The sequence below is a fragment of the Pelodiscus sinensis genome, chromosome 16 (genome assembly GCF_049634645.1).
Source record: "Pelodiscus sinensis isolate JC-2024 chromosome 16, ASM4963464v1, whole genome shotgun sequence".
Lineage (NCBI taxonomy): Eukaryota > Metazoa > Chordata > Testudines > Trionychidae > Pelodiscus > Pelodiscus sinensis.
In genome coordinates this window covers 41,506,910-41,526,295 of record NC_134726.1, presented here as the reverse complement: position 1 = coordinate 41,526,295, position 19,386 = coordinate 41,506,910, and the positions used below count along the sequence as shown (strand labels likewise).

The 19,386-nt window shown below is 48.1% G+C and overlaps 2 protein-coding genes across 5 annotated transcripts in view; one reads left to right on the top strand and one right to left on the bottom strand.

Moving 5' to 3' along the window:
* Positions 1-531, bottom strand: part of GNPTG (N-acetylglucosamine-1-phosphate transferase subunit gamma) — a 53,338-nt gene extending 52,807 nt beyond the window's left edge. For 2 of the 4 annotated variants that reach the window (XM_075899992.1, XM_075899995.1), the window contains exon 1: positions 397-531. In XM_075899992.1, the coding sequence (XP_075756107.1) occupies positions 397-442 (46 nt within the window). In that variant the 5' untranslated portion in view covers positions 443-531. The remainder of the gene's footprint in view (positions 1-396) is intronic. The other 2 variants (XM_075899994.1, XM_075899993.1) reach the window with 2 other exon arrangements.
* Positions 502-9,095, top strand: TSR3 (TSR3 ribosome maturation factor). Its single transcript, XM_075899996.1, has 6 exons — positions 502-631; positions 1,089-1,305; positions 3,450-3,643; positions 5,027-5,200; positions 8,181-8,244; positions 8,875-9,095. Exons 1-6 carry the CDS (start codon positions 532-534, stop codon positions 9,014-9,016), a joined length of 891 nt encoding a protein of 296 aa, XP_075756111.1. The 5' UTR covers positions 502-531; the 3' UTR covers positions 9,017-9,095.
* The last annotated feature ends 10,291 nt before the right edge of the window (positions 9,096-19,386 follow it).

The following is a 19,386-nucleotide window of genomic DNA, read 5'->3' as shown; positions in this document are numbered from 1 at the left end:
GGCCGCAGACCGGCAGAGGGCGGGGTCTCTACTGGGGGGGCCGCAGACCGGCAGAGGGCATGCGCGGGGGTAGAGACTCTCTACTGGGGGGGCACAGCAGAGGGCGGGCGCGAGGGTAGAGGGTCTCTCCTGGGGGGGGCATAGCCCGGCGGAGGGCGGGGTCTCTCCTGGGGGGGGGCACAGCCCGGCGGAGGGCGGGGTCTCTCCTGGGGGGGGGCACAGCCCGGCGGAGGGCGGCCCGGCGGGGGAGGGGCAGAGCCAGGCAGCGGTCTCTGGACCCCGCTGGGGGGGCAGGGTGCTCCCGCAGCGCCCGGACGGTCCCGGGGCCGCAGTCAGGGGTTTAGCCGGTTCCGGTTCCGGTTCCGGTCCCGCGGGGCCAGGTGCCCGGCTGCTCACCGAAGGCCGCGCTCAGCAGCGCGAGCAGCAGCGCCTCAGCCACCATCGCTCCGGAAGCGGAAATACGCCTCTGGGCAGCAGCCCGCGCACATACGTCACGTCGCGTCGCGTCGCGTCACGTGGCGGCACGCGGCCATGGGCAGGAAGAAGCCGTTTCGGCGCGCGGGGGGAGGCTCCCGGCGGGCGCCCCAGTCCCTAGAGAGCTTCGCGGAGGAGGCGCACGCGGCGCTGGCAGGTGCCTGCAACCCGCGGCTCTCGCCCTTGGAGCCCCGAGGAGCCGGGCCGGTGGGGAGGGGTCTGGGGGCGTGGCCGGGCAGCGGTGGGAGGGGCTAGGGGCGGAGCCGGGCAGAGCTGGAGGAAGGGCCTCGGCGGAGGGGGCGGGGCTAGAGGGCGGAGCCGGGCAGCGCTGGGGGCGGGGCCTCGGGGAAGGGGCGGGGCCGTGCAGAGCTGGGCGGGGCCTCGGGGAAGGGCGGGGCCGGGCAGAGCTGGAGGAAGGGCCTCGGCGGAGGGGGCGGGGCTAGAGAGGGGGCCGTGCCGAGCTGGGCGGGGCTAGGGGCGGGGCCGTGCAGAGCTGGGCGGGGCTAGGGGCGGGGCCGTGCAGAGCTGGGCTAGGGGCGGGGCCGTGCCGAGCTGGGCGGGGCTAGGGGCGGGGCCGGGCGCGGTGTCAGCTGAGCGGTGCTGTGTGTTCACAGCCTGCCTGCAGCAGGAGGGCACTGGCGATGGCGATGCGACGGGGAGGCGCTTCCCCTGCCCTCTGGCCATGTGGGAGCTGGGACACTGTGACCCCAAGAAATGCACGGGCCGGAAACTGGCCCGCCACGGCCTGCTCCGAGCCCTGCGGCTCAGCCAGAGGTTCCCGGGGCTCGTCCTCAGCCCCGTGGCTACTCAGTACGTCTCTGCCGCCGACAGGTAGGTTCCGTGCGAGGCGCAGCCTGGAGCCTTCTCCTCTCAAATCCGCCCTCTCCGCGCTGCGCTCATGTTACCAACCGTACTGTGTTAAAACTGGTTTGGGGAGACCCTTCGTTCTTTGTCAACTTCAGTGGTTTTGTGGGGGTGTCTTGCCTTCTATCTTCTGGTACAACAGTTAACTATGTATGAAAAGTAGATTCCTTTTTAACAGGCTCAAGTATAATACAGAGATGCTGTGCAGCTTTTATACAAAAATTTGATAAAGTGTGGTTAAAATTGCACTAGGGTTTGCCAGGGATTCCATATTTATAGTGTCCAGTTAATGGTAGCTATTTTTAAACTTCTAACTATGAAATCCAATCTTCAAATTTCAGAAAGTCTGAGGAGACAGAGAGGGACTCAGGAGACTGATGGATCATCTAGTCTGTTCCCCTGAATAGATTTCACTATGATCCTCCAGTGTAACACAAGCCATAAAACACTCCCAAAATAATTCCTATAGTACAGGAGTGGCCAACCTGTTACAGGCAAAGAGCCAAAATAATTGTGCATATAGTGCAAAGAGCTGGGAAGTTGTCAAGCCAAAAAAAAAAAGTGCCCCTTTAAGAAACTTGGTTAAAGGCTTTTTGGCCACATCAGACTCCCGTCAGCTGCCACCATCTTGAACATGCCATTTTGAATGGCCACAGTGGATGGCTCCCCTGCCCTGGAGAGCACAGGGAGCCCGGAGCCATTTTCAGGGGCAGCTTTGTGAGTTGCACTTTCAGGAGAGCCTCATGAGTGGTGGGTTGGCCACAGCTGCTACAGTAAATCTTTTAGACCAGCGGTGGGCAATAAGTTTTGATGGGGGGCACACTCAAGAATTTGGAAAGTGGTCAAGGGCTGCAGTCTTCCTTGATATCTATAGAAGAGGTGCAGGGTCTGTCTGGGGTGGAGTTGCTGTCCTTCTGTATGCTGCCTCTGTCCTTTCCTATCTTGTTTCTCTGTCTTTAGATAATATCTTAATTAACACCATACCTCTGGGCTACATCTACACTGGCAGCTTCTTTCGCAAGAACTCTTTTACAGAAGAGTTCTTGTGCAAAAACTCTTCCACAAGAGAGCGTCTACACTGGCATGTGCTTTTGCACAAGAGCATCCACGCCAGTGTAGACACTCTCTTGCGCAAAAAAAGCTCTGATGGCCATTTTAACCATAGGGGCTTCTTGCGCAAGAAATTCATTTTGCTTGTCTACACTGACCTCTTCTGGAAGGGCTCTTCCGCAAGAGGGCTTCTTCCTGAGAGGGAGCATCAGTTCTCACACAAGCAGCCCTGGTTTTCTACAATACAAAGTCAGTTTACTTGCGCAAGAACCCGTGGCCAGTGTAGATAGGCGGCATGTTTTTGCGCAAGAGCGGCCGTTTTCGCGCAAGAACACGCCAGTGTAGACATAGCCCTGCTGTGCTGAGCCAAGGTCCACCACCACATAAGCCTAAAATTAAAAAAAAAAACCTATTCAGCTTGTAAGTTTCTTTGCATTTGTTACTTTTTCGTTTGCTGAAAAATAGAAATTGAAAGCGCAGAACTTTGAAGAAGCAAGAGCTGATAAGCTGGACAGACTACAGCCATTGTTTCATTTCTATGAGACTAAGTGTAGATGTAGTATGTTTGTGATGAGATTTAATTATAACTTGTTTTAAAATGAGTGAGCTGAGCTCTCTTTGTACCTCTGCTTTTTTGGCAAATCAGTTAAGAAACATGGAAAATTGTTTGCACTTGAGGGATGTAGTTTCTTTATAAGCTGAACCTCTCTGGTCCAGCATGACTTTAGTTAGCCAGTCTCCACTTATCATGGGTGTGGCTAAGTTTCCCTGGGTCCCATAAAGTTTGTTTATAGCCACTAGTCTTAGCTTTCTGTGTTCTGTGCTGTTATTTAGCTCAAATTTACCCATAAGTGTCTCTAAGAGCCCCTTAACCAGTGATAATGCTGCTAGAAAATATTGACCTCCCAGTGTTCAGCAAATTCTCTGATTTGCTACTGGTCAGATCCCAAGGTGTTGGACCAGAGAGGTTCGAGCTGTATACAATACCAACTTTAATCCACAGCACTAAACCTTTAACATGAAACAGTTGATGCTCATCTACAATAAAGTTTGTTTTTCAGACAGGTTGTAGCTCAGAAAGGAGTTGCAGTCATAGATTGTTCATGGGCCAAATTGGAAGAAACGCCATTTAGTAAAATGAAGGGAAGCTGTCTCCGACTGTTGCCTTACTTGGTGGCAGCGAATCCTGTAAATTATGGGCGTCCTTGCAAGCTGTCCTGTGTGGAAGCCTTGGCTGCTACTTTCTGCATTGTTGGTAAGGCTATCATGTGGCGCAAATGTGAAAAAAAATTGTTCATTTTTGTAGTTTTCTTTAAGTAATTTTATCTATCTTAGTGAACAGATGTAAAGAATGTTTTGCTTAAGGTCTGTCTGTCTGTCATACCTGAAATTTCTTGAGCATCCAAGATTGCAGTATCAATCACTAAATAAAAATGGATGGAAAAGATTAAAGTGAACTTTGGCAGTAATTCCAGTTGCTCCTCAGCATCAGGCATGTCTGGTAGTTTGGACAAGTCTTCAGGTCAGCGGAAGTATTCAGCTGCAGCAGAAGGGTAGAAACATCTGCCTTCCTCCCTGGCTTCCACTCAACTAAGCTAGGGGCTTGCCTTTTATACTTCCTTTTCCTGTCCCGTTTCTGGCATGGGGAGCATGACTTTCCTAGCTCCATTCACCTGGGAGTATCTTGCCTTCCCTCACTGTCAGTCTCTGAGGAAGGCCACATTTCTTGCTACAGGGATCCAGTGGATAGCTTTGATGTATGTATTCATTGTATTGTTCTGCAAAGGAGCTAATCACTTTATTCCTCACAGACTAGAATGTTTCATGTCTCCATTTTTAGCCCCAAATTCAGTGAGTTAAATGGTCCACTGGGGAGGTAACATGTCATTGCTTGTGGCCAAAACCTCATTCCAAAAGAAGAGGTGCAGTGCTGGCAAGCTAGAGGTATAACATACTTACTATTTTTGCTAGATATTAACTGAAGTCTACTAGTAATCAGAGGAGATTTGTATTCCTTAACAGGTCAGTGGCAGATGCTCTGATAGTGAGTGTCATGCCTTGGCTGCTCTTTGACATGTTCTCACTTCAGCAGCAACACATCAGCCTTACATGGATTCAGCTTGAGCTAGCTACACATCTTCCTGTTAATGTCTGGGAGGTGTTCAGACACGTTTGGTGCATCTGCTAGGGAAAAATAGAGCTGGTGGGCATCAGGTATTGTCAGCAGAGTCTGTGGTGTGTTTCTGCCTCTTGAGGTGCTCAGGGAATGGTTGTCCATTACCATTTCCTAAGTTTATGAAAGATTGAAACCATCGTAGAGCTGCACTTTCCACTCTGAGAGCTTGTAAATGGGTTGATAGACTTTGGTTGATTGTATTAACTGCATTGAGAGCTACCTGTTGTTTAGAGAGTACTGTACATCAGATTTTATATTTCCATATGCAGCAGACTGACTAAAGCCCAGTGGATCTCTCCTAGATTCAGTTGGGTGCCTCAAGTTGAGTCTTGTGTCTCCAGACCTGATTCCAAAATATTCAAGGATAGTGACAGATTTCTCATGTATAGTCAACTGTAATCCTGCAATTTTTTTTAATCCTAGGTTGGAAGAGCAGCTGGTCATTTTTGTTTTCTGTTTTAGGGTTCTCTGATCTAGCCATCATTCTCTTGCGAAAGTTTAAATGGGGAAAGGTGTTTCTTGAATTGAACAAACATCTCTTGGATAAATATGCGGCCTGCCATTGTCAGGAGGAGGTACTGAGAGTTGAACAGGAATTTTTAGCAAGTGCCCAAGAAAGAGAAACTGAAGATATAGGTAAAAGCTTCCCTTTGTATGGCTTTTCTATGTGGTTTCCTGACCTCTGAATACACTCTTGCTAAAGAAAAAAAAATTCAGTAGCCAATATATGGATACTGATTTACTCAAGAGACTTGCAGAGTGGCTCTTGTAATCTATTATATATTTAAGTGTGTCTTTCTGAGCAAGTGAGTCTGTTTGCTCAAGAACCCCTCCTAAACAGTAACGACTAGGACCACCAAATTTGGTATGCAGTTTCCTTTTATAAGAAAGCAAGGTAAGTTTTTAAAGGAGCCACTTTCCTGTCTCTTCTCCCCCCCCCCCCCCCCCGTACAGGGATTCATAAAACCATATAGGAAAGAGTCACCAGGCAGGTGAAAAGGACTGACTCTCCCCTGCAAATCCGGGCCTCCGAACACCTCTGGCACAGTGTAGGGAGGGCAGAGAGGGCTGCCACACTTTCCCGAGTCGTACAGGAGCATTGCTAGCTGTTCCCCTTTGTCAGAGAACAAGAGGAAAATGCAGAGTTTGCTCCATTCCTCAATCGGGCTGGGGAGCAGAGGGCAGACAAACATGCACCCTTCCCCCCTTGGCTGTGCTTGCTGGAGCTGCAGTTGCCACAGAGCAGCGCTTCTCACCTAGACCCAAGCTGCTGTGGTGAGAGAGGGCAGAGATAATCCTCTCTTCCTGGGCTACTGTGCATACTGAATCCTCCTCTAGCCCCATGCCAGTATAATGATTAAAGTGAAGAAAAACAAAAGTTAAGTACCTGAGCAACACCATATACATCTAATTCATTTTATAAAGGGTGCTTTCAGGGAATTAAAGTGTGAGCCGTTCAGTATTACAGTGACAGATACTGAATTGGGAAGTCTAAACACTAATGAGGACTAAGAAATAAGACCTAAAGTGGAGAAATATTGGCACAAATTAAAACTGGACTGATATCGCTAATTCTTAGTTATATAGTGACAGTTCCTAAAGGTCCTAACCAGACTTGGGGCCCCAATTCTGTGGGCACAGTACAAACAATAGAAAATTCAAAAGTCCCTGTGCGAAGAGCTATTTAAAAATCCAGACAGATGTAAGAAAAATAACTGAGTACAGTTCCTGTGTTGTTCAACTGTCAGCTTCTCATGTTCAGCCTCCTTCAGTAGTTTGTCAGCCTGCATATTCTGTCATTACCATCCTCCTCTTCCCCCATGAAAGTACTTCACTTGAGGAGACACAAAATATCCCAACAGCCTGCCCCAGGATGCATGAAAGCTGTCCTTTTCAGCCAGGCACTTGCTCTCTGGGGGGATAAGTCCACAAGAGTGGGGCCATCCCCTGCCTGCTCTGCTCCCAGGGAGCCACAGCTTGTGACCTGTGGTGCCCCAGGGTGGGTGGGGAGCTGCTCCAGCCCCTAACAGTTAACTAGAATGGGTAAGTCTCAGCTGTTAACCTTTTCTATCCCTAGTCTTGACTAAGATGATGAAACAGTGAAAACTTAGGCTGAACAAAAAACATTTTGTCATTGGAGCATATTAGGTTATAGAACAGTTTCTCCAAGAAAGTAGAAACCCAGTTTTTTGAAACATTTAGAATACTCACCAGAATAGATCTCAAGGAACAAGACTATTCTGGTCTTTCAGAAAGTCAAGGGTAGCTGTACTTCTATCTTCCTGGTCTTTCTGATCGCAGCCTCGGGTTTTTACTGTTTCTGAACTGGAATTCTGCAATTCTCTCATAGGGTCTGTCTACACTACCCTGCTAGTTCGAACTAGCAGGGTAATGTATGCATACCGCACTTGCAAATGAAGCCCGGGATTTGAATTTCCCAGGCTTCATTTGCATAAGCGGGGAGCCGCCATTTCCACAAGGTGTACCGGTAGTTCGGAATAGGAAGCCTAGTCCGAACTACCTAGTTCGAGCCCCGTGTAGCCGTGCTGCACGGGGTTCGAACCAGCGGGGTTTTAAAAATGGCGGCTCCCCGCTTATGCAAATGAAGCCCGGGAAATTCAAATCCCGGGCTTCATTTGCAAGTGCGGTATGCCTACATTACCCTCCTAGTTCGAACTAGCGGGGTAGTGTAGACATACCCATATAGACTAGGCTCAGAGCTACTCAGACTCTCAGCATTTTGGAAACTCACTGATTTCCTCATGGAGGTCACACCTACAATTAGCTTAGTTCTGATAGAACTCAAGTGGATTTCTGGCCCACTCTGAGGAGAGCTATTTATGATTTGTAGAGGCTGTGTATATAGCAACTGACATCTCCACAGTAAGGATGTTAAAGACTAGTCGACTGACACGCAAATGCTTATTGGATAGTCAGTTGACTAGTCAGTTCCCCTCCTCTCCTTGCTGCCTCTATCAGAGGCAACAAAGGGGAAGGAAGAGGGGGTACTGCAAAGTGGCAGCACCATCCACCTTAGCCCCACCTGTGCTGTGCGGCACTGCCCCTTTGAAACACTGAGGCGGCGTTTCAAGACAGCAGTGCTGCGTGGAGCCCAAGCTCAGCTGAGGAGTCCCCTGCTGACCCTGGGTTCCATGCTGTGCTTCTGCTTTGAAATGCGCAAGAGCCCCCCGCTGGGGACTCTTGTACACTTCTAAGCTGGCACATCCGCCTGCAGCCCAAAGTCAGCAGGACTTTCAGCTGGCCCTGGGCTGAAAGCAGAGTTCTGCACTCCTCCTTTGAAATGTACAAGAGCTCCAGCAGGGGGTCTTGTACATTTCAAAGGAGGAATGCAGAAATGCCTCTTGAGCAGTCATTGGAAATTCCTTCGACTAGTAAAATTAGCGATAGTTAACATCCCTACTGCAGAGAGGAGATCATATTACAAGGAGGCTTAATATAAGCCTCCCCTCTATTTACTACAATCGACCTTAAAGCTCTCTTGGAAATGTATACTTTATTGCACTCTAGTTAATCAGCAGAATCCCTTTAGTTTTCCTCTTAATGAACAAAGAATCTTACATTTCTTAACATTTACTAGCTATAATTTTTTTTCCAGATCCATTTGATGTTGACTCAGGAAAAGAATTTTCCAATCCTAACAGACCAGTCTGCTCCACAGGGTAATTGCAGTTTTTGAGCTTCTTGCAGGAAGTGCTTTTATACCTCTGTGTAGTGGGGCGAGCCCACCTGTTCCCTCACTGGGAGTTCAGCCCCACTTGCATCCTAACATTGTCAGTAGTACCGCAGTCTGCACACTGGGCAGCATGGCCTAGCAGCCAGAGTAAAAAAAATACAGGGACAATTAGGGCCCCTTGTGGAGCTGGTGTGGAGGTATAGGGGAACCTAGGCCTGCCCTTTCCACCAGGTCCTAGCTCAGGGCCCTGTCAATGATGAAGTGGACCACCAATAGCTGAGTGGGGAATCCAGCCAAAACATGCTTAGAACCCAGGGTTCAACTCCCTGCCCTAGACTACTTCCTACCAGTTTCTCCTGCCTAGTCTGCTCTGTCTCTTTCCTCCTGTCCAAGGGCTTCTGCTGTTGCTGACTGGTGACTGCACCTGGGCCTGGGTGTGCCTGTGTTTCTCCTTTAGGAGCTCCTGCAGCACCTCCTTCCTCAGCAGTTGTCAGCACAGACTAAGCTGCCTCCAGTTGGAGCATGCCCAGCAGGGCTGTGGGGTGGGGCCTTCTCAGCCAGCTCCCAATGTGGGGTTGGTTCACCCCATCACACTCTGAAAAAACCTTATTTTCAGAATGGCACGTGATGAAGAATCTGTTGAAGAGGATAGCAGTGACGATGATGATAGTTCAGAAGAGGACAGTGAAGAGCTTGCTGCACAAACATCCAATAAACAAGTTATTTGGAAGGGAGTTAAAAAAAGACTAAGAGATTAAGGAGTTTATAAAGTGAGTTTTGAAAACTTGTACAATGAAATCCTGCATGTAATTTAAAATAAAATGAATTTAAATGTTATCTAGACTTTTTCCCAAACCGTGACATTATTTATGCTCCACTCCTGCAATCAGGTTTTTGTGAAGGGGCCACTGTACGTACTCCATTGACTTCAGCAGGGCAACATGGAGGTATAGGGGTCTGCCTGTGAATAGTGAATCCAGATGAGACCATGGAAACCCTAAAGGCCACGATGTTAATGCATAGCAACCAACAGACAAGAGAAAGGACTTTTTCCCTTATACACTTCTCTTCACAGAAATGCAGAACAAAGGCCAAGTTAAGAGCTGGGCACTCAGGGACATGGGGCTCTAGCCTTGGTCAGACAAAAGATGAGCGCAAAGATGGTTCCTAGGGCACCAGGTGACTAATACATGGTTACCTTGTTTTGAAAAGGCTGCTGATGTGTTGCAAATAGTGATAACATTTCACCAGCAGGAATAAGAACTAGCCTGCTGCAGGTGTCTGATTTAGCTGAATTCACTGTAGGGAGCCACTGCAAGAGATACGAGTTGATGCTGGCCAAGGGTCCACTTGCAAAGTTGTAGAGCATGGGCCTGCCCCTGTGGAATGGATAGACCTTTAAGGTGCATCTACAAAGCACTGTAATTTGAAATAAGATATGCAATTTGACCTACGTATCTTATTTTGATGCTATTTTGAACTAAAGTGCTATTCTAAAACATCCCTTACTCCTCGTAGAATGAGGTTTACAGGGACATTGGAATAGTGAGCCCAAAAAAACAGGCTTGCTGTGAAGACACAGGTATAGCTATTTTGGGATACTCCGCTATCCCGAAATAGCATTGCAGCATAGACATAGCCTTAAGAGTCCAGCATGCTAAAGGTGACTCTCCCAAAGGAATGACTGCAGGCTGGAGCATAGAGCAGACCTCTGTGAATCTATGAGAAGATGGAATAACATTGTGCTACTAGATATTATTGAATACAAGCAATATTGGGCAACTCTCTACCACTTTGAATACATGATGAAGACACTGAATTGTGTCTAGCATTAGAAATGTGATGAAAATAGTCCAAATGGAAACACTAAAGCAGAATGAACTCTGAAATTGTGCCCAGGTGAAGATGGATTGTAGAGGGAACCCAAAAAGTGTTCCTGTCAGTTTTGCTAACAGTCATGTAGAGTCAGTGGTTCAAGGAAGACAGGGTGAATAAAATCCTTGAATGTGTTTAGGGAAAGTAACAGGAGTGGGGCAGTGAGCATACATAGTCTCTGCAAGGTACAGGGGGGACAATTGTATTAGTCCTTGCAGAGAACACACTGTTTACTGTTGGGCTGTGTCTAGACTGGCCAGTTTTTCTGGAGAATCAGCCGCTTTTCCAGAAAAACTTGCCAGCTGTCTACACCGGCCGCTTGAATTTATGCAAAAGCACCGACTTCCTACTGTAAGAAATCTGTGCTTCTTGCAGAAATACTATGCTGCTCCCGTTCAGGCAAAAGTCCTTTTGCGCAAAAGGGCCAGTGTAGACAGCTCTGATTTATTTTCCGCAAAAAAGCCCTGCCATTTTTGCGATCGGGGCTTTTTTGCGGAAAAGCGCGTCTAGATTGGCACAGATGCTTTTCCGCAAAAAGAGCTTTGCAGAAAAGCTTCCGTGCCAATCTAGATGCTCTTTTCTAAAAATGCTTTTAACGGAAAACCTTTCCGTTAAAAGCATTTCTGGAAATGCATGCCAGTCTAGATGTAGCCTTGGTGTTTGAGACTCAAATAATAAGCAGCAGTTAAGGAATTCATGTTTACACACAATCATAGCTGTTCTACTCTGTACATTTATAAGTGCTAGACTAGTGAAGCAGAGCAATTAAGCAACTTTTTTCCATAGGAAAAGATAGTTGAGGGCAGGGAAAGAGTCCTTTGGACACTATGGTAAAGTATTGAATGCACTGAAGAAGCACTTGAGTGCCTTGAGACCACCATATCAAGGCTTTTTATATGTAGAGTTAGCTTAGTCAGACATCAATCTTCTGCACTTCTCACTAGTGATATTGCATGTATTGTCCTCTTCACTAGGGCATGAAACAACCCTCAATACTACAGCCTGCTCTCATGAAAGAGAAACAATCCTGGTCTATCTGGGTTTCTAAGGAAAGAAAATTTAAGACGTCACAAGAAACCCAAGGTCTGTGAAAACCATCTGCTACCAAGGGATAGATGTATTTTATTCCTGAGTAGCCCCTCTAAGAATAAGTTACTACTAGTCTTAGTGAGAACTAGTTTTATATTTTATAAAAATTAAAATACAAATATAAAACCATGCACGTTGCATTTTATGGTAGACAGATGTTTACATTAAAAAGTTTTGTTTTTAAACAGCTTTTAAATGGAAATGACATATATAATTACCAGGTAGGGTAGAGGAAATGAAATACATTCAAGAAGCAGAATACAGGGGGACTGAAGACACAGTTTTGGCCATCCAGTCTGGTATATTATATGAATACATTCAGCATTCTTGAATCTCTGCAAAGATGATCATGCCTTAACTGTCTCTGTGAAACTTCAGTTGCTGAAGGCTCTCCTGATTTGCAGATGCATAGTGCACTACAATTAAAGTACCCTAAATACATTGCTAATATCACTTTTCCTTGAAAGCACTTAAATGTAGGTGCCACAAGGATCTTAGGCTATTATAGCTGGGAGAAGAGCTATTACAATGTGGTCCACGTTAAGATTGAGAATCCCTTGCTTCAAAAAAAGCAGATTTTGACTCCCTCAGAGATCTGATGGGTAGAATCCCCTGGGATGCTTACATGAAGGGGAAAGGAGTCCAGGATAGCTAGCAGTATTTTAAAGAAGCCTTATTGAAGGCACAGAAAGAAACCATCCTGACGCGTAGCAAGAGAGGCAAACGTGGTAGGAGACCGGGTTGGCTTACAGGGGAAATCCTTGGTGAACTGAAGCACAAAAAGGAAGGTTACAAAAAGTGGAAACTTGGACAAATGACCAGGGAGGAGTTTAAATGTATAGCTCGAGAATGCCGGGGGGTTATCAGGAAGGCGAAAGCGCAAATGGAATTGCGACTGGCTAAGGATGTGAAGGATAACAAAAAAGGTTTCTACAGGCATGTTATCAAGAAGAAGGTGATCAGAGAGGGTGTGCAGCCCCTAATGGATGAAGGAGGTAACCTAGTGACGGATGATGTGGGGAAAGCTGAAGTACTCAATGCTTTCTTTGCCTCTGTATTCACGGACAAGGTTGGCTCCTGGACTTCTGCGCTAAGTGATGCAAGATGGGAGGAAGATGGACAGCCCTTGGTGGGTAAAGAACAGGTTAGGAACTATTTAGAAAAGCTAAAGGTACACAAATCCATGGGTCCGGACTTAATGCACCTGAGGGTACTGAGGGAGTTGGCAAATGTCATTGAGGAGCCTTTGGCTATTATCTTTGAAAAGTCGTGGAGATTGGGAGAAATCCCAGATGATTGGAAAAAGGCAAATGTAGTGCCCATCTTCAAAAAAGGGAAGGAGGATGATCCAGGGAACTATAGGCTGGTCAGTCTTATCTCGGTTCCTGGAAAAATCATGGAAGGGACCCTTAAGGAATCCATTTTGAGGCACTTGGATGAGAGGAAAGTGATTAGGAATAGTCAGCATGGATTCACAAAGGGCAAGTCGTGCCTGACCAATCTGATTAGCTTCTATGATGAGGTAACTGGCTCAGTGGACGTGGGAAAGTCAGTGGATGTTATATACCTTGACTTTAGCAAGGCTTTTGATACAGTCTCCCACAATATTCTTGCCAGCAAGTTAAGGGAATGTGGATTGGATAAATGGTAAGATGGCTAGAAGGACGGGCCCAGCGGTTAGTGATCAACAGTTCGATGTCAGGATGGCGGTCAGTTTCTAGCAGAGTGCCCCAAGGTTCAGTTCTAGGACCGGTTTTGTTCAATATCTTTATTAATGACCTGGATGAGGGGATGGATTGCACCCTCAGCAAGTTTGCAGATGACAGTAAGCTTGGGGAAGAGGTAGATACGCTTGAGGGCAGAGATAGGGTCCAGAGTGACTTAGACAAATTGGAGGATTGGGCCACTAGAAATCTGATGAGGTTCAACAAGGACAAGTGTAGAGTCCTGCACTTGGGACAGAAGAATCCCAAGCATAGTTACAAGCTGGGGACCAACCAGTTAAGTAGTAGTTCTGCAGAAAAGGACCTGGGGGTTACAGTGGATGAGAAGCTGGATAAGAGTCAATAGTGTGCCCTTGTAGCCAAGAAGGCTAATGGCATGTTAGGTTGCATTAAGAGGAGCATTGCCAGCAGATCCAGAGATGTGATTATTCCCCTTTATTTGGCTTTGGAGTATTGTGTCCAGTTCTGGGGCCCCCACTACAAAAAGGATGTGGACAGATTGGAGAGGGTCCAGTGGAGGGCAACCAAAATGATTAGGGGGCTAGAGCATATGACTTATGAGGAGAGGCTGAGGGAGTTGGGTCTGTTTAGTCTGCAGAAGCAAAGAGCGAGGGGGGATTTGATAGCAGCCTTCAACTTCCTGAAGGGAGGTTCCAAAGAGGACAGAGAAAGGCTGTTCTCAGTAGTGACAGATGGCAGAACAAGGAGCAATGGGCTCAAGTTGTGGTGGGAGAGGTCCAGGTTGGATATTAGGAAAAACTATTTCACTAGGAGGGTGGTGAAGCACTGGAATGGGTTACCTAGGGATGTAGTGGAGTCTCCATCCCTAGAGGTGTTTAAGTCTCAGCTTGACAAAGCCCTGGCCAGGTTGATTTAGATGGGATTGGTCCTGCCTAGAGCTGGGGGCTGGACTTGATGTCCTTCTGAGGTCTCTTCCAGTTCTATGATAAGGGGATGGTTTTATGAGAACACGATCTTGGTAACTAATTGACCATTCATTATCAGTGGGAAATAGGTCAATGGAGGGATGATAGGAGTTACTATAGAGAACTTTCTGGGTGTCTGGCTGGTGAGTCTTGCCCACATGCTCAGGGTTTAGCTGATCGCCATATTTGGGGTCAGGAAGGAATTTTCCTCCAGGGTAGATTGGCAGAGGCCCTGGAGGTTTTTCGCCTTCCTCTGTAGCATTGGGCACAGATCACAGCTGGAGGATTCTCTGCATCTTGGGGCCTTCAAAGTATTTGAAGGCTTCAATATCTGAGATATAGGTGAGAGGATTATTCTGAGGGGTGGGTGAGATACTGTGCAGGGGGTCAAACTAGATGATCATAATGGTCCCTTCTGACCTTAAAGTCTATGAGTCTATGCAAAGTCAATCTACCTTGATATTGGGTTTATGAGCTAGTTCTGCAGTGTACTGAATATTCTAGCTGAAAGTCTCACCTATGATTGTAGGAAATCAAATATCTTTTGAATACAAAGCCACTGTGTCAGTATTGTCTTGGTTACTGAGATTATCTGTGTGGGCTACAATGTGTTGTACAGACTACCACTTTACCTCTTCAGAAATGCAAACCAAGACATTCCTACTACATAGGAAATCCATTTACACAATTAACCAATGTGCCTGGTCTCATTGGTTAATCCTAACGGTTACAGCAGGTCCCTTCTCCGCCCTCCCCCCTCCCCACACACCGCTACTTCTGTATCCGAGGCAGGGGAGCAGGCAGAAGCTGGCGCTTATAGGGAAGATGGCTTTCTCCCCAAGCCTTGGCTCCAGTGTGGCCTTTCCCTCCCCCCATGCTACTGCCTTCCTCAGAGGCAGCAGCATGGCGGGGGCAGGTGGGAGCCCGTGGTTGTGGGGAGCCGGCTTAAAAGCAGTCACCCCACAAGCACCAACTGCCACCTGGCCCCACTAATCTATAAAACACTAATAGAGACCCAAAACAATTCGTTTTTCAGGAGAAAAAGAACATTCTTCCCTCAAATTCAGGGCTGCTCTTCTCATAGGAGGTATAACCAGGGCTTGACAAACAATACAGTCTACTCGCCCGTGGCAAGTAGATTTCAGTCCCATACTGCACATTCACGGCGCGCGCATGTGCAGTATGGGGCTGGTGAGCGGTTTTCGCCGCCGTTCGTCAGGCCCTGGGTATAAGAAGAAGTTACTCACCCTGTGTAGTAACGATGGTTCTTCGAGATGTGTCCCCGTGGGTGCTCCACTCCAGGTGGTCCCTGTGGGTGCTCCACTCCAGGTGTCGGGTCCCGTCCCGGCGCCGCTGGTCGGAAAACTTCTATAGCCGTAGCCGAGCCGGACCGCGCGGCGTTCGCGCCTTTGCAACGGTCCGGCTCTCCCTTGTCAGTTCCTCTCACCGCTCGGTCTCTGAAAGATAAAGCAGAAAGACCCGGAGCGGGGAGGAGGGTGGGGCGTGGAGCACCCACGGGGACACATCTCGAAGAACCATCGTTACTACACAGGGTGAGTAACTTCTTCTTCTTCTTCGAGTGGTCCCCGTGGGTGCTCCACTCCAGGTGAGTATAAAGCAGTAACCCAGAATGCGCTCCGGGTCAATTATTTTCTACTGTGGACAGGACTGCAGAGGCTACCGCGGTATCTGAAGCCCACCTCTTAGTTACGGCATAATGCCGTGCGAAAGTTGCGCTAGAGGCCCAGGTAGCTGCCCGGCAGATATCCGCAAGGGGAATACCCTTTGCAAAGGCAGTGGTAGTCGCTACTGCCCGCGTAGAATGAGCCCGAGGTAAAACAGGTAGAGGCTTGTTCCTAAGCGAGTGGCATTTCGTAATACAGAAAGTAATTAGTTTTGCAATGCGTTGAGCGGAAAGCGCTTTGCCCTTTGATCTAGGTGCCAAAGATACCAACAGCCTGTCCGTGCGTCTCCATTGACGTGTTCTATCTATATAGAAAGAGAGCGCACGTCGGACATCGAGCGTGTGAAACAGAGCGTCCCTAGTTGAAGAATGAGGCTTGGGATAAAAAGTCGGGAGGACCACAGGCTCGTTAATATGGAAGGAAGAACAGACTTTGGGAATAAAATCTGGGTGTAATCGCAGCGTCACTGTATCTTTGGAAAAAACCGTAAAAGGAGGGCTTGCCATCAACGCCCCCAGTTCACCTACCCTTCTTGCCGATGTAATTGCAAGGAGGAAGACTGTTTTCATTGTTAACATATGCAGAGAAACTGATGTCAAGGGCTCAAAAGGTGGGTACATAATGGTGTCCAATACTAAATCAAGATTCCAAGAAGGGGAAGGCGCCCTTCGTGGTGGATGCAAGTTTAGGAGCCCTTTGAGGAACCTCTTTGTAATTGCATGGGAGAAGAGCGAGGAACCTTCTATTGGCTGGTGAAAGGCACTGATGGCTGCCAAGTGCACTCTTAGGGACGATAGTGCCAGCCCTGAAGTCCGTAAGTGAAGGATGTAGTCCAAAACGTGTTGTAGAGGAGATGAGAGAGGGTGTATGTTGTTCTGAATGCACCAGTTAGCGAATCTCCGCCATTTCGCAAGGTACGTGTTCCTCGTAGAGTCTTTCCTACTGTGTAGAAGTATTGTCTTGACCTGCTCAGAACAGAGATTTTCATCCCCTTTTAACCACTGAGGAGCCACGCCGTCAAATGCAATGCCTGCAGTCTGGGGTGTAACAGCGTGCCTCGTTCCTGAGTAAGGAGATCTTGGTGAAGAGGAAGAGGGTAAGGTGGTTGAACTGACATTCTGTGTAAGAATGGATACCAGGCTTGCCTGGGCCACGCTGGCGCTAGCAAAATGACAGTCGCCGCTTCTAAGCTGATTTTCTCCAGTGTCCTGGAGATAAGCACTGTGGGGGGAAAAGCATACAGAAGTGCCTTCTTCCATGTGACCAGAAGCGCATCGCCGAGAGAGCCCTTGCCGAGCCCTGCTCTCGAGCAATACAGGCAACACTTCTTGTTGTTGTATGTTGCGAATAGGTCTACCTGTGGAATCCCCCATCTCTGAAATACCACAGAAAGTACATCTGTCCTTATCTCCCACTTGTGATCCGTGGGGAATTGTCTGCTGAGAGAGTCTGCAATTACATTGGCGGTGCCAGGTAAGTACGATGCTGCTATGGTTACGTTGTTCTGTATGCACCAGTTCCAACATCGCACTGCTTCGGCGCATAGGGATCGTGACCGTGCTCCTCCTTGTCTGTTGACATAATACATTGCGGCTATATTGTCCGTCAGTATCCTCACTGTAAGACCTCTGATGTGGGGAAGAAAATGTTTGCATGCGTAGAAGATTGCCCGAAGCTCCAACAGATTTATGTGCAGACGCCTTTCGCTGGGAGACCATTTGCCCTGAATTCGTTCGCTGCCCATGTGGGCCCCCCAGCCGATGAGTGAGGCATCCGATGTTATCTGTACCGATGGTTGTTGTCGATGGAATGGAACCCCTGGCAGAAGGTTTTGCTTTTTTGTCCACCACTGCAGAGATCTTTGGACATGCGGAGGTAGGCATACTATCTTTTGGATGTCGTGCCTCACAGGGACATAAACTGTGGACAACCAATGTTGGAGACCCCTCAGGTGGAGGCGCGCATGAGGAACTACAGCAGTGGCCGCTGCCATGTGACCCAGGAGACGAAGGCAATTGTGTACCGATACCATCATGTTGCTGGTTAGTATGGTAACGAGATCCTTGATCGCTTGAAACCTTTCGTGAGGTAAGTAAGCTCTTGCCATGCGTGAATCGAGGTTTATCCCTATAACTTTATGAATTGCGTCGGAATAAGTGTTGATTTTTTTCTGTTGAGGAGGAGGCCGAGTGATTCGAACGTTTGTTCTACCGTCGCCACCATCTGTGATGCCTCTTGCTGCGTGGCACCTTTTATTAAACAATCGTCCAGGTATGGATATATTATCACCTGTAACCGACGCAGATGAGCTGCCACGACAGCCAGGGTTTTTGAGAACGCTCTGGGCGCTGAAGCCAGACCGAATGGTAGAACCCGATACTGAAAATGATCGTGGCCTATCACAAATCGCAGAAAACGCCTGTGCGCGGGATGTATTGTGATGTGAAAATACGCATCTTGTAAATCGAGGGCAGCGAACCAATCGTTGACATCGAGGGATGGGAAGTCAGTGTCACCATTTTGAAGCGCTGTCTGCGAAGATAACGATTCAGACGTCTTAGATCGAGAATGGGTCTCCAGCCCCCGGTTTTCTTTTCCGTTAGAAAGTATCTGGAATAGAACCCTCTTCCCCTGAACTGATCGGGGACCCTCTCTATTGCTCCGATATCCAGGAGGTGATGGACTTCCTGTCGCAGGAGATCCTCGTGAGATGGGTCCCTGAAAAGGGACGGGGAGGGTGGGGTGGTGGGAGGGATGGAAGTGAAAGGAATGGTGAAGCCGCTGCTTATGACTTCCAGAACCCATTTGTCCGATGTTATTTCGACCCATTGATGATAGTAAGGTCGTAAGCGGTGGTGAAAAATGGGTTTTGTCTGTGTAATGACGATTGGTATGGTGCGCTTGCCCCCGACAAGGGAGTCAAACTTGCTGTTTTGAGGCGGGCGTGCCCGTCACCCTGGGTGGTGGTGGACGCCTTCGTTGAGGGCGCTGTCTAGGTCGCGATTGGTCGAACGGATGATTTGTTTGTCTCCGAGACTGATAATTGTACCGTCTTTGGTATGGAAAATAACGACGGCGGCGGAATGGAGGTGCGTACATCCCCAGCGTCCGAAGTGTCGTTCTTGAGTCTTTTCCCGTGTGAAGCACCTCATCTGTCTTTTCTGCAAACAATCTCACCTTGTCAAACGGGAGGTCTTCTACCTTGGAGTGCAACTCCTTGGGCACTGCCGTCGTGGCGAGCCAAGAAGAGCGCCTCATGGACACCGCTGTTGCCACTCCTCGAGCTGCTGTATCCGCTATATCCATGGCTATCTGAAGATTGGCCTTGGAACATGCATAGCCCTCCTTGAGGATCGATCGTAACAACTCTCTGTCCGCCTCCGATGATCTTTGGGACAGGTCTGTAAGTTTCGCTATACTGTCGAAGCTATGATTCGCCAACAGAGCTGTATAATTCGCTATGCGAAGAAGCAAGGTGGCCGATGTATAAACCTTTCGGCCAAATATGTCAAGTTTCTTTGCCTCTTTATCAGCCCCCGCATTCTTCAATTGTGGGTTCTTAGCCCTTTGGAGAGCTGCGTCGACGACCAAGGAGTTTGGTTGCGGGTGAGTAAACAGAAATTCTGAGCCTTTGGATGCTATAAAATAACGCTTCTCCACCGGTTTTGAAGTTGGTGGAGTCGAAGCCGGGGTATTCCAAATCTCTGTTGCTGATTGGAGGATCGCCTCGTCCATAGGAAGAGCAACCTTAGATTGTTGTTTGGGGTGCAAATTTCTCCAGAGTTTAAACTGCTTCGTTGGAGTGTCTGCTATCTGAACCTCTTGAGAC

What these genes read in the sequence shown, in the direction of transcription:
- TSR3 (XM_075899996.1), top strand. Translation starts at nt 532, where the DNA reads ATGGGCAGGAAGAAGCCGTTTCGGCGCGCGGGGGGAGGCTCCCGGCGG. An exon ending in GGCGCACGCGGCGCTGGCAG is followed by an intron (nt 632 to 1,088) that starts GTGCCTGCAACC and finishes GTGTGTTCACAG; the next exon opens with CCTGCCTGCAGCAGGAGGGC. An exon ending in TGCTACTTTCTGCATTGTTG is followed by an intron (nt 3,644 to 5,026) that starts GTAAGGCTATCA and finishes TTTCTGTTTTAG; the next exon opens with GGTTCTCTGATCTAGCCATC.